At 45.9% G+C, this 14520-nt stretch overlaps 1 protein-coding gene across 2 annotated transcripts in view; it reads left to right on the top strand.

Moving 5' to 3' along the window:
- Positions 1 to 14300, top strand: part of SETD5 (SET domain containing 5) — a 36964-nt gene extending 22664 nt beyond the window's left edge. The window contains exons 16-23 of one of the 2 annotated variants that reach the window (XM_062634117.1): positions 906 to 1035; positions 2233 to 2486; positions 3244 to 3300; positions 4746 to 5213; positions 6561 to 6838; positions 9740 to 9873; positions 13180 to 13253; positions 13423 to 14300. In XM_062634117.1, the coding sequence (XP_062490101.1) occupies positions 906 to 1035; positions 2233 to 2486; positions 3244 to 3300; positions 4746 to 5213; positions 6561 to 6838; positions 9740 to 9873; positions 13180 to 13253; positions 13423 to 14037 (2010 nt within the window). In that variant the 3' untranslated portion in view covers positions 14038 to 14300. Of the gene's footprint in view, positions 1 to 905; positions 1036 to 2232; positions 2487 to 3243; positions 3301 to 4745; positions 5214 to 6560; positions 6839 to 8536; positions 9874 to 13179; positions 13254 to 13422 lie in introns of those variants that run through there. The other variant, XM_062634118.1, reaches the window with a different exon arrangement.
- Positions 14301 to 14520: the final 220 nt, after the last annotated feature.

Genomic DNA, 14520 nt, shown 5'->3' with positions numbered 1-14520 from the left:
CAACAACACGAGTGCAAATCACTGTTTGCTTTTCTTCAGCAATTTGCTGTCATTTTACTGAATCACCTGGGTGTTCTCCCTTACATTGTGGTGGTTATTTTTTATAGTAAAGCAAGCAAAGGTTTCCTGCCTGCCATCAGGAGTTGGTTTATATCAAGGTACAGGGCAGATTTGCCGAGACTTCAATTCATGTTCACTTGCATGAGATGTGAAACCTATATTCAGAAGACCACTGTGATTTTCATCTCTTTTATTAGCAGCTGAGGAAAAGATTTGCCTTTATTATTCTCTTCTTGGTTTACGCCCCTTGGAAACTGCTGCTTGCATTTTATCACAGTTTTTTCTTTGCTTTTTGTCTCTGGCAGCAAGCACAGCCCTGAAAGAATTGTTATGTGATTAAACTCAGCCATTTCTCTGCTGGAATTGTTACAGCAGAGTCTATGTTAAGCTCTGATATGCCTTAGTGGAGCAGGGGCACAATGTATGTGTGCTCCTGGGCAGGAAACAGCTTTTCTTGCAAAAATCAGGGTTTTAAGATAGTTCATCATATTTCTCTCCTTTTTCTTCTAATTAAGATTCCTTGTGATAGTTTTTAGCTGCCAGAGTTTTGCATTTTATCTATTTATAATTTACTCTCTATTTATCTTTGTGTTATTGCTGAAGACTGCTGATGCCCAGAACACAAAAGGGAGCGCATAGCCAGCCCCATCACAGTAGGTGGTAGGCTCAGTGCTAACTGCTGTGTTCTAACAGATTCCTGTCTGAGCACACCTGAAGGAGGTAACAGCAGTGTTCTGAGCAGTCTGCCCTGCTGCACTGAGGTGTAGGAGTTTGAGTACATCCTGCAAAACAACATAGAAAGTACCAGGGGGTTTGCATGTTTATGCAGTCTCATTCTGTTTCAGCGCTGGATCAAACAAGCTCTGGAAGAGGGGATGACTCAGACCTCACCAGCTCCACAAGAGAACAGAACCCAATGTCTATACCAAAGTAACGAGAGCAGCAGTTCTTCGAGCATCTGCAAAGATGACACAGGTAAGTGCTCAGCACCACTAGTGTGGGCCCTTGAGTGAAACTGGGGAAGCTGCTGAATAACAAAAGCAGCTGTGCAGGATGTGATCTTAATGTGTACCCCTGCTCGATGGCACAGCTCTATGGCAGGCGAGAATGATACTTTGCCCTTTACTCAGTTTTCTGCAGACCCATTCTAGCTTGACCGTGTGTGAAGCTCCTCAGTATTCTATGGAAAGATAATCACTTTATTTTATCAACCTCAGTGCTGTGTGATGCTTAGTCCAGTAGAGGTAAAAACCAAAGAAGAGTACAAGTATCATCTCTTTTCAGCAGGGTGCTGTTAGATGGACGAATAAACATCTACTGACTGTAGGAAGATATAGCAAAGTCTCACAGGCATGTAGGTAATGAGCAAATTATTAAGTCTCAAAGATGGAGGAGCTAAAATCTGTGACTAAAGCAGCAGAATGGTTAAATATTGTGTCTGAATCTTTCTACAGAGAAAGAGGGTGAAGATCTGCCCAGTCAGGGGTCAGTTTTCCAAGGACAACAGAGAAAGGAAGCTAGACATCATGCAGAAAATGCAGAATTGATTACTGAAAAGTTAGATGAATAGGAACTGGGCAGAATGCCAGAGCCAATAGATGCACGTTCCTGAGCAAGACCTGAAGAAGAAACACCTGAACTGCAGGATTTACTGAACACTTTAATTTTTTTTCTTCAAACTGAGCATCAAAAAAATATTATTTTGACTATGGGTAGGCCTAAGGGAAAGGCATTAATCCTTTGTGGGAGTGAAAAGTGTTTGGGCTGTATTGACGTAGCCTATAGGCAATTGTTAGGTTCAGGTAATAACTGAGCTGCCTGTGGTTGTAGCAGTGACATGTGACATGTCTTCTGACCCCTTTCCTCTTTCTATCCCTTCTTGTCTTCCTTTCTCCTATCTCCCTCTTGTGCTTCCTTCTGCTTGAGATACTTCCTTTCCTTGTTCACTGTATGTTGCTGATTATGTATTGTTCTGTTACCAGTATCTAGGCATGTCTCAGGATTGGTATGGAAGTACTTCAGAGGTACTTCATTTTGAGGAACCTTTCATAGTCACATTGGAGACTCATGGGCTCCATTTGGGTTGGGAATAGAGGGCAGGAGACAGCGTGTGGTTTGCACATGGTTAAGGTTAATGGTTGAGCCCTGTCCTCAGCTCAGTCTGTTTTTCAGACTTGCTGAGTCCCCTGAAGAAATGGAAGTCTCGCTACTTGATGGAGCAGAATGTGAAGAAGTTGCTGAGGCCGCTGTCTCCCGTCACCCCTCCACCTCCCATCCCTCCAGTTCCTGGCTCAGCGAGCCCACAGCTGGCTACACCGAGCTCATCACTGCCGGGAGAGGAGGAGAGTCGCAATGGTTATGGCATCATGTTCTCACCGATTCCTTCTCTGGCTGCTAGTCGCTGCAATACTCCACTACAGTTCGAGGTAAATCTGACCAGGGACTGAGAGTGCTAAAAAGTATGAAACTGGGGTATTTGCAGCAGAGGTAGCACTATAGACACCTTCCTTTCTGACAATGTGGTTATGTTGCTGGGCAGCATCACTCGAGCACTGCTGCCTTTCTCCTCTACTCCATTTCTGGCCAGAATTCCTGCTCTGGTCAAACCCTGCTGCAGCCCAGCCTCCCTTCACTTTGTAGCTACCTTTATAACATTGGTATCATTCTCTTCTCCACTTCTGCCCAGTAGCTCCCAAATTTTGCAGGCTTTTCAGTGTTCTTTAGTCATCTTCCCCACTCCAGATCTCTGTGCCAACGTGGCTAGTAGAATGTCTGTGGAAGTTCACTATAGTGTTTTGGAGATCTTATTTCACCTTTTGGGGAAACCCAGCCTTTCCTTTCTGCCTTGTTCTCAGACTGAATGCTGTAAATGGCTTTCTCTATATTTCATGGTGCAAACACTTATCTGACGTCATGAGGAATACAAAGAATAAGATGCTTTTCTTAACATTTGTGTTCTGTTTTGGGTACTAAGTTATAGCATGAAGCACAGTAGCCCAGTCCTGTCTCTGTGCTTCCAGGAAGCTTTAGAAACTACTTTATGGATGGAGTTGTCATCCCAGGCTGTTTCCTGGATACTCTGTTTAGAATAGCCATTGCTTACCTCTTTGCTTGTTTTTTCATTAATTTATTTTGCTTCTTGACTTAAGTAGATGAATAACGAGATGCTTTTCTCCTCTCTAGAACGTCTCCTCCCCTGAGAATTCCCCTGCGCACAGGCCTGAGTCCATGTCACCCGAGGTAGTTACCACACTGTCTTGATTACATTTGAGGCCACTGTGTGTGTGCTTGTGTGTGTATTGAGGCTGTGGTGGGAGGGAAGGGGTGAGGAGTGTGGAGGTGAGTGGGAATAAAGGCAGAGCATTAATCACAATAAGGCTGAGGAAAGTTTTCAGGGTTATCACAAAAGAGCAAACAAACTGAGGACTGAAATTTATTATTCACTTGGCACTGATGGGAAACAGCCAGTGTGGGGTCTTGGTATGTCTCAGCTACTAAGGTGAAGGCAAGAGGTCTAACAACCCTGAAATTACCATCATCAACTTCAGCTCCAGCCCAGCAGATAAGTGCTGTGTGATATTTACTCAGTGGCAGCAAAATGCCTATGGGGGGAGAAAAGGGAAAGCATTTGAGACTAGTTTTGAGTTAGGAGGACACAGTGGTGCACCTGACCTGCTCCCTTCAGCCTGCATTTATCACCTGTTCACTTGCAGACTTTAAAACGTTGAGGTGATGCCAGAAAGTAGGATTTTGTTTACCTGTTGGCCTGTTGCAAAACATGAGGTGAAGTACTCAGAGCCTGTTTCATTGCAGAAAGTATGTGCTCATCTCCAATGAGCAGAGGAAACATTCGCAGCAGCAGCAGTAGGGCAGAGCTGGTGCCTTTTGCTGCTGTGTTTTTCCCTAAGCACTGTAGTCCTGCAAAGAGGATGAAATCGTGTCAGTTATGCTCATTGTCTGAGATCCTGACATATTAACATGGTGAAGGAGATGATTATGCAGTTGCCCTGGAGGGTTTTTGGCACTACAAGCAGATAAATGGAGATACTGTTGTATCAGTGCCTAGTGCTCCGGAAACTGTGATAGCACAAAGATGATGCCACTATGGTTTTGTTAGAGATGTAACATGTAGAAATGCAGTATAAATTAAATGAATGTACTATTGTTAGAGATTTCCAAAGCTCACAATAAGTGAAAACAAATGGCTTGGATATCCTGGTCATTTTATTGTTAGGAAGTTAGTAGTGGCTGACTTGGGACAGCCAGGAATTGGCTAATAGAACAACAAATGGACAGCAGATCTTTCTGGTTTCTCCCCAAAATGAACCCTGAAGTATTCTGCTTTGCCATCAACTTTGGGACATATGAGACCATTGTGAAAATGGTTTTTTTTCTTCATTGACTGCTCGGGCATAGTGCTGACCCTTATTCTCTTGCTGCAGTAGAACTGCTAAAGGACAAAGGCTACCTTGCACTGGACAGCTAAACTGATTCTTAGTTTCAATCACTCCTTGTAGAATGAGTGAAATAGTGTAGGAAAGGGCCAAAGGGGGATCGAAAAGGAACTGAGAAGCAGTAAGCTAGCATTGTACAGAGCACTTTCTGACTTAATTTTCTCTCCCTACCCTTGCTTGACCCTTTCCCTGACTTTCCACCTCCTCCTATATCCTTCTTGGATTTTCCAGCTCTGCGTCCGATCCGACTTGGATTTGAAGGGTGGGTACGTGGATTCCAGTGCAAACACTTGCCCAGAACGGCCATTGCTGCTCAACTTTGGATCCTCTGATCTGGCTCCACAACCCTCCATAAACTCTACTTCAGAGATGAACTTCCCAGGGAAAAGTGGGGAAGCACAGATGCTGCTACGAAGCTCTGATCAGGCTTTTCGGACAGAGTTTAATTTAATGTATGCCTTCTCCCCATTGAACGCTATGCCACGTGTGGATGGGTTGTTGCAGGGATCTCCTCCTTTGGGGGAGAGGAAGCCAGTGAATTCGGAAGCAGGATGCTGCAGCTCTCCTGCTGAAGGGTATTTCAGCAGACACGAGTCAGGGCTGCTTAAAGAGACAGTGCATGGATCCATGTCACCGTGCGGCGAGAGGGCTTGTGAAGGTGTCAGATCGGCTCCTCAGAATCCTCCACAAAGGAAGAAGGCAAGTATTCCTGTAAAAGGAAGTCTTAGGTTGTAGGAACCTGAGTGGGAACAAACAGTAAGCACCATGGAAAGACTTACAGGGAGAACAAAGAGAGCAGAATACAACTAAAATATAGTCTGGGCAAGTAATCCAAGCAGCCAGTGCCTGGATGAAAGTAATCTAAATGTTGTTAAGAGAGTGAGCTGCCCTTTAGGCAGGATTTTGATATGAGAGGTGAAAGAAAAAGTTCACCATGAAAGTACCTCTTCTGGGAGTTGTTCAACTGAGATGAGACCCAGAGGAATAACAGAGCAGCTGTACTAGTTGGTGGAGGTGTTATTTACCAGGGTGGAAAGAGTTCTTACTGGATCTAATGTTTGAAAAGAAAACATAGGCTGTTTATTAAAACATATTAGGCCATTACTATGGAAACAGTAACATGGCAAGAAAAGTAGGTGAAGGTTGTTACTTAAATTTTGGCTCTTTAAAAGTAAAACTACAGGAGTAGTGTTTAAAGAAAACAAATGTGTATTGGTTTCTAACTCAGATCACTTGTGTAAGTGTCCAGCTGAATGGAATGTCTTATTTCTATTCCATTTCTAGAGCATTTTGATTTTTTTCCAAGTTATACTTAAAACCTTCATATGTTGAGTTAATTTGGAAGTACCCTCTTCAACATTTTGGTATTGTAAAGCTTTTTGTGCAGTCATTTGGTCATAGTTGATAAATTGTACAGCAGAGCTGCCTTCTGTAATTCCTTTATGTCTCTGCACCTCATAATAACTCTTAAGGGGAAGGCACACTGAAAGGTAAGTGCTCATCTATATATACATACATATTTTTGGCTCTGCTGTCCCTGTGTTAGGAGATTGTGTTATCCGGGACCTTTGGGTTTGTGTCTTTGACAAAGCTGAGAGTGTTTTGCACAGTCTACAGTCTACATTTACTAAAAGTAGGCTGTTTTTTAAGGGTTAATACTGGCAGTTTGCAATACCACCATAGCAGGAACCCGCTCAAAGAAGGGTGTTGAGAGGAGGAGGGTAGAGAGGCTTGATGGTTGAATATACAAGCATGTACTGAAGTAATGTGAAATCCCAGGTTGTTAGAGAAGCAGTCTGAAGTACTGGTCGTATGCTGGTGCAATGTGGGTGAGCGTGGCAGTCGGTGAGTGGTCCAGATCTGTACCACTTTCCAGGCACACCAGTAAAAGAGCTGATTCAGGAAGATTTTATAATCCCAACAAACCTTTTAAAGTTTTATCTGCAAACCAGAGAAAAAGATTTTTAAAATGGGTTTGGGGCTTGTTCCTCCCCCTCTCCCAGTCCATTGCATTCCCAGACTCATGGCTGCATTTTTCTCTTCAAGGTATCTCTATTAGAGTACCGCAAGCGGAAACAAGAAGCCAAGGAGGGAAGTGATTCCATGCGATGTACAGGGACTCCCACGCGACAGGGCAGCAACAGCTCTGTGACTGACACAGATGGCAACAGCTCCGCAGTACGAACCCCATCCTCCCCACACAGTGGCTTCTCCCCTTCTCATCCCTCCCTGCCTCACGTAGAGGACATCAGCCCACCAGACTCAAGGGGGGCTAGTTCCTCATCGTCACTCAGCAAATCCCAGGAGAACATCAGCAGTAGGTGGTGAGTGTTATCCTTCCAAGCAAGCCTGAGGTTCCTCCACAGAGGAGGACCAAACTCTGTAGGGGGCATGTCCATAACAATGTCTGCATGTGGATGGATTCAGTCGGGTCTCTTGGCTTTGTTCTCTTTCGTAATTGCTAAGCAACTGTGAAGGGTACAAGCAGCTTTCTCAGCCTGCCCTTTACTTCTTGGTTTAGGTATCAAAAACTGTCTTTGAAAGATACAAAGATAAAGAGTTGACTCTTTCACCACTTTCCTTTTAAAGTCTCAGGTTTGAAGGTCTTATCCATGCAATGAGAATTTAATCCAGGTCTGGTCTTCTTGAACCTGAGTGATACTAAATCAGCTCCTACTCAGAAGGAAGGCTAACAGAGCCCTCTGCAACTTGACATGTGAGAAGCAGGGACAGTGAAACAGCTCCAGTTTTCCTAATGCCTTGCACATACAGCTTGAAGAGCAGTTGGCAGTCAGTGACTTGCCAAAGGCGTGGGAAACACACCTTTATCATGTTACAGTAAGAAGGTTTGATAAGGGGAAAGGCTGGTCTTCAAAACCTTTTGAACCCGGTAATAATGTCTGGTCCAAAGAATGAAGTACTGCAGCACTGGAATGCAGAGTGTTTCATTCTATAGTGTCACTGCAGTGATGGTTAAGATGTTGTGCGGACTGATGTAGTACACTGGCTCTGCTGCTTTGTATTCAAGTTCTGTTCCTGCACACCACAGGCTAAAAGGCAGAACTTTCTTAATGCTGATCTCCACACAGGCAGCTGTGCCACTGCTCATGTAATGGTGGGGGGTGGCAAGGGAAGGAGATGCAAAGCAATGCTGAAGGCAGTGAGGAGGAGGATGTCTGTGTTAAAAGCGCCTGAGAAACATTCATTTGGGTGGATTTGCAGGAGCAGTGAGATCTGTTTCTTTCACTTCTTTATCACTCTTCAAGCAGAGACTAATAGAAATAATTTGTCAGTACTCTGTCTACCAGATGACCTTCTGCCAGATGTTGGGATTTGCCACAGCTGAGGCTGATGATTAGCTTATAATCATTATTTTATAATCAAGTTTTATCCTGTGCAAGCATTGATAACCCGTGTCCTTCTCCTCCTGTGCCGCTTTTTTCTGCCTGTAAAAAGGTGAAAGAAAAACCTTGAATGGGAAAAAATAATAGCTCAGGGTGAGGTGTTGGTGTGGCAGCCTTGCTCTAGTACCATGTTTTATATTCCAAGCTTCATCTGTTGCTCATCAGCAGGTGCTCTGGCTTCAGTTTCTCACATGGTTTCATGAGTAAGTATTGTGTGGGAATAAAGATTGTATTGTTACAGGACCCTGGATATAAAGTTGGAGCCATGCTGCGATGTTTTGAAATGGGATGAAGCAGTTTTGGTGCCTTTTAAGTTCTTATTCTTCTGTGTTTTAATGGGCAAGGCTAACAAATGTACAGTCACCTTCTACTTAAAAAGCTATATTAGGAACTGCATGTAACAGAGTTAAAGTTGTGACCCAGTTGCATCTTTAAGTGCCTACATTCCAGGTACATTCCCAGACATTCACAATAGGATAATATCAGGGACAGAAGGAAAGGGTGGGAACTAAAAATACGTGCCTTACTTTTTTTGAATTGTCCCAATTTTTGCTGAATTCTACAATAATTGCCAGTAGCTTTCAATTTAAAAAAGAATTAAGTTTCTGTCTCTTTCAGTTGCCAAGATACAGCCATCACAATGTAAACAGATGTGCTGCTGCCCAGTAAACCCAGCCTTGCAGAACACTGTCTCCAGCAAAACAATAGCAGCAAGGAAGATGTGAATTCACCCCCTCACCCTATTCACCACCATGAGGTGTGAACTCTGGTGTCTTCTCCCTTCTGCTTCAGTGAGGGGTGAATTTTAATGTCTGGGCTATTTATTTAAAGAAGTAAAGCTGATGGAAAGCACAGTTTTCAGTATACCTTTAAAAAGAAAATAATTAAATACAGAAATCTGTGAAGATGGTGTTAAGCTGCATGCAGTGCATTTAATAATGCATACTTAAATATAGGCATTCTTAAGGCACATGTTCTTCAGTGTTTAGGGTAAAGGCATTGTGAATCCCTGGTCAAGGTAACTATCTCATGGGTTAAAAGACATACTTGTAAAGAGATTTGGATGGTCCTGTGCATGGTAGATTGAATGTTGACCTGGGGGTCTGGGGTTTGGCTGTGGCTTTTCTTCTTCTACACATTGGCTTTAAGAAAGCTGCTTCACCTCTTTTTCACCCTGAGAGCAGACACTGGTGATACAGGATGGGACAAAATCTGGCACCAATCTTGAGTGGAGAGTTTTCACATTACCAAATAAATGGGACAAAGTAGTATGAAGGACAAAATGGCCAAAGTAGGTGTGACTGTACTGTCTTGACACTGTAAAGGTATTGGGTTTGCTTCTTTTTAGGGTGAATACAAGTAGTCTGTGTGAAATAACTGCAACTAATCTTAAAATAATGCCAGGATTTCCAAAATGCTGTTGAATCTCCCACATTTTTTCTGGGATAAGATGGCCTGTAATCTGCTGATCCACTGAACTGGGTGTTTTATGGTTTTGATAAGAATAAAGACTTTGTTTTTCTGAGGGCAGCGCTATCATGGGAGCCAGGGACTGGCAGTGGAAAATCCCACAGGAGGTTATTTACATTGCAAAAGCAGTTCAGAAGTTTATTCCTCATCTGTCTATGGAGCTGGTGGTCTCTGATTCCGTCCCTTTTATGGTAGGGGTTTGTACTTGCGCTAACACTTACCAATGGATTTAAGCAAAGCCAAACGTGTCTTGCAGCTATCCCAAGGACCCCCCAGCCCCTGTGCGTGTTGGTCACATCACTCTTAGCTGTGTCACGGCAGTCCTCAGCTGTTACCGGGGTTTTGTTGCAGGATGGTCCCAACGTCGGTGGAGAGGCTTCGAGAGGGCCGGGGGATGCTTGAGAAGGTGCTGAGAAGTGGTGCAAAGGTATCCCAGAGAAACGAATCCTCACCTACCCGTGACAGTGCCGTCGAGAGAGATGCAGGTAGGGAGAGGAACCTTTTGAGTGCTTGGCTGGTGGGAAGTGATGGGCTCAGGTAACTTCGCAAACTTCTCTGTGAACTTGGTTGTACTTTCAACTGTAACATTGTCAATGCCTTCTAAGAGCCTCACACATACTTTATTGCTGTTCAGATACACATTGAGCCTATGTCTCTCTTTTATTGGACCTGGAGGACCTCCAGGATTCTCCCGAGTTTGGATTCAAGGCTTACCTGCATCTTTGCTCTGGCAAGGACAGCTTCTTTGTCCTTGGACAGATGGGTTAGGCAGCATTACCTCAACTGCCCCTGGTTACTGGGGATAAAAGTGCTAGCATTTAATAGCTCTACCTGGCTGAACATTCGGATAAATGTATTATCGCAGTGAAATGCAGGTGTGTGCTTTAGGCAGTGCTAAGAACTAATTTAGCTTCTAAATCTTACTTCAGCTCTTGTTGAAGTTATTGATTCCCTGAGTTGTGATGTTTGTCAGTTGTGTGAAATGTGCTGAACTCAATTCAGTTCTGGTTGATGTTCCTTTCTTCTCTGAATAAAGCATTGTCCTCGCCAAGCAGCCCGCGGGGTCAGTGTTTGTGACTTGAGCTGCAATTATACCCCTCTGTTACCGATCAGTGGGCTAAAGGTGAGATGTAACTTTGTGGGAGATGGACAGATCACTTCATCATTGCCCAGTTTCTCAGCTCTGAAATGGAGTGATTTTTCTGTTGTTTATTTTGCAGTCTGTGTTGAACACAGTTGTTTTTACCTAGCAGACAGTGCCCTCGGAGCCCTGACTGCACCAGGGACTCAGAGCAGTGGATCACTGCATCTGAATAACTTTGTCTGTTGCCATCTGCCCCTGCTTCCTCATCGCTGAGGACTGTTGGTACACTCCTGGCTGATACGACTGCAGCTTGCTGATGATCTGTAGCAGGGATCTGAACCATTTGCAGTAAGGCCTATTTAGAAGGGTAGGCAAAATCCAGGCTGTAATCTGTACAGCTCTGCCTTTTCAGTCCTACCCAAGAGCCAGGCTGGAGCTAAATGCTTGTCTGCATTGATCCATTATTTCTTGATGCACAAAACCCATCCCACTCCAAGCTGTGAAAACTCAGTGCTGCAGCTGACAAAGGTCTTTTTGTCTCTTTCATCCTAGTGCAGCAAAACGTCTTTATTCTCTTGTTTTGCATACTCGGGCAGTTTCTTCAGTAGCTGGTTTAGATTCTGCTTAGATTTTGTGAGCCACCTTCCCTCCCCCCAGCTGCTGGTCTGCTGCTTACTGAAACAAGTGAGTTGCTGAGTCCCTGCCATGCCTGGTATCACCTGTAGCAGTTGTGACAATACACACTTGATTACACACACAATACACAAGTGAGCACAAGTGTTCACTTGATGCTGTAACAGATGATAATATGAGGGGAGCTAAAAACCCCAAATTTGAATGATTTGCTGATGGGGCATGTAGGAATGAGATGGAATTAGTGTGCATGCCATACTTGTGAGAATGGCAGTTGTTCTTAGTTGAAGCTCTCACTTCATATAGGCTTTGGGTAGATCCAGGCCAGTACTGCCAGGAAAAGCAGTTCTTTATGTCCTTCCTTGTGCAGGTATGAAGAAGTAGGTGAGGGAAATGTTGGCTTCATCTTTTAAGTTTACATAAGACAAATTCAGGAAGGTTATGGTTTATTTGCCCTTTGTCTTTCAATAGCCTTTAACTCATCAAGGTGTGTTTTGTGGACAGCACTGCAGTAAATAGTGCAGCCCTGCTGGTGTGCCTGACCTCTTCAGAAACAAGTCCTTCTAGAGCTCTTTAGATTCCTTCTGATTCTCACACTCGGCTTCCGCTGGTCACAGCCATCTCCTGCAGACTGAACTCTCAGTGTCTTCTGTGCATGACTGCTTAACAAAGCACGCCCCAAACTCCCAGGCTTTGCTGTTCTGCAGTGCAGCACTTGGAACGTCACCCACAGCAAACAGCCGCTGGATGCTTTGGATGCCATTTCAGAAGGTGGAAGGTGGCACAAGACACGTGCTGGAAGCTTTACACCCTGGTCTCTGTGCAGGTCCTGTGTCCCAAGCAGGGAGGGTTCTGAGCCTCAACACAGCCTACAGCTCTGTCAGATCCCTGTTTAGCCACGCTGGTAACTGTGAGGTAGCACAGAGAGGACAAGGCAGCAAAGCCATGGGCACTGCTGGCACCAAGCTCCTGCCAGGGCATCTGGTGCAGAGCCAGACCTGTCTGGCTCAAGTACAGAGCAGAGGGAGGCAGCGTGTCCTGTTTTCATGACTGAGATACATCTGTCATATAGATTTGATATTAATACCGAGGCATTTCAAACGTGGCTGCTGAGAGTCCCTGAGATGCTGCGGATGAGCAGCTCTGTCTCATTAGGCTGCAACATAACTGATGTGAGATCTTCCAGTTCCACCAGCTTCACTCCCTCCTAAAGAAAGCGCCATTCTCAGCTGAACCCCATGGTTACAACAGTAGTAACAACTGAACAACACATGGGCAAAGTGCCTGTGTCATTTGCAGCGAGTGCTTCTTGCCTGCCCCAGTTCAGGTTCAGTTATCTGACAGGACAAGAAGCTTGCCCACCCTCTAAGATACAAGTGCTAGAAAGGCTCCGTCAAGAAGCAGCGTTGCTCCTCTTGCTCTCTCACTTAACTAAGGGGGATTGGTGTGTACTGTGCTGCTGGTGCCCTTCAAACCTCAAAGCATTTTCCTCATCTTGGCCTGTTTTAAAAATAGGCATTTCTGAGGTCTGGGAGTAACTGGAGCAGCTCGGTTGACTTCTAAAGCATAATCCCCAAACGAACAGAAGGGGTGCTGGCAGTCTTGGCAGCATCAGACCCGTCTTTGGCAGCGTCTGGATCTGCCTTTGAGGAAAACCTGTGAGGATGCTTCTGACAAGCGTTTAGGAAGGGACAGTTCTATCTCCTGTGAGATTCCTGCGAGTGGAGAATGAGTCCTTAGAAACTGCCTTCTGCCTCTTGTATCCTTGTGAGCATCTGGGGGAGCCCTGGCTGGGTCTCTGTGATGTCACCAGGTACAGATAGGCTGCTCTGAGGCAGATGAGCTTCATGCCTGGAAGAAGGCAATCAGCAGTTCCCACTGTGGCTGGTTTACACATGGTAGTGTTTTCCAGCTGCCTTTTGCTGGGGTTCTTCAGCTCCTGTAACGCTGGTGGCTGAAGAAGCTGCTCTTGTTTCAGCTGTAGCTGATGGGGTGTGTGCAGTGTTGGCTGAGAGGGAATGGCTGTGATCTGAGTTCAGAGGGTGAGGTTTAATGTCTTGCATGTACATTGCAGACACAGCAGGAGGAGACACTCCAGAAGCCCACAAAGGACCAGCAGTTTACAGTCCTTCTCGATACAGCTACCAGGTAAATTCTTTCCTATATTACCTGCCCAGTCTGAAATAAAGCTTTTAACAGGATTTGGGGGGATCTGGGTTTGGCTGCCAGTTATTCCCAGTCTGGCTCCACTGAACACCCTTGGCATGGGAAGGAGTCAGCCTGACGTGCCTTTTCTTCTCTCCACTGACTTATTCAGCTCCTGCAGTCTGACAGTCCCCAGGCAGAGTCCCAGACCCTTCTCCAGCAGAGCTCCTCCCCCTACAGAGGACACCTTACTCCGTCTCCTGGGTACAGCTACCGAGCAGCAGCACAGAGGACAGGACACAGCCTCTCTCACGGTTCCTCAGAAGCATCCCTCTCCTCCTCCTCCTCCACCACCTCCTACTCCAGCCCTGCCCACTCGGTCTCCACAGACTCCTCTGCCCTGTTTGCAGGGAATTCGGGGTATTACAGCAGCCAGCAGCACTCTGGCAGCATCAGCAGCAGCCTCCTGAAGAAGAGCTGCCCTGCTGCTGCCAGCCCAGCACAGCAGACGGCTGTGGACTCTTCTTTGTCCTCCGAGTCGGGCTCCCAGTCCTGCACAGGCACATCGGGCTCCTCCGCTGCCCCCCCAAGTGCCAGGTCACTACAGTCAGACTTGAGGACTATGAGCCTGCCGAGCTCGGGGCAGTCTGTGCTCTACCAGAGCTCCCGGGGGGCAGTGATTTCCAGTGCACAACACTATCAGCACCGTGGGGGGAGCAGTGTCCATCAGTACAGACTTCAGCAGCTCCAAGGTTCTGGAGTAAAGACTCAAACAGGACTTTCCTAGGGCTGCCTGGACTCCAGGAGGACAAAACTGCCCATAGCTCCTTCCAGTCACCTCTGGAAGTGGCTCCTGGGCCAGTATGGGGAAGCTTGCACCCGATGCTGGGGTGCCAGGGGTCAGAGGCTGAGGTCTGACACGCACGGGTGAGATTTGTGAGCAGAGTTGGCCTCTGGCCTTGTAGGAGAAGGCGGATTCCTCTTGAGGCAGAGACTGTAGCAAAGCTGTTCCCTGGCACGTGGGTGCATTGCAAAGAAATAGGCAAGTGGTTGAAGTGCAATGACTGTGGTGCAGCCTCTGCCTCTCGTCCGTGCCCATGGCCACAGTCACTCATGCAGCACGGACGGCTTGTTGAACACGAAAGCGGTTTTCAAGGCAAACCATGGGGGAAGTGGATCTCCAAATCCCAAAGCTCTCTCCATAGGTCAGGTTCTCGGTGCGGGCTGGGGAGGGCTTCAAATCCGTTACGATCATTCCAGTGACGAGCAG

This window comes from Pezoporus occidentalis, unplaced genomic scaffold, assembly GCF_034315485.1.
Source record: "Pezoporus occidentalis ecotype Australia unplaced genomic scaffold, CSIRO_AGI_Poc_V1 ctg414, whole genome shotgun sequence".
Lineage (NCBI taxonomy): Eukaryota > Metazoa > Chordata > Aves > Psittaciformes > Psittacidae > Pezoporus > Pezoporus occidentalis.
This window is presented reverse-complemented; position numbering and strand designations above follow the sequence as displayed.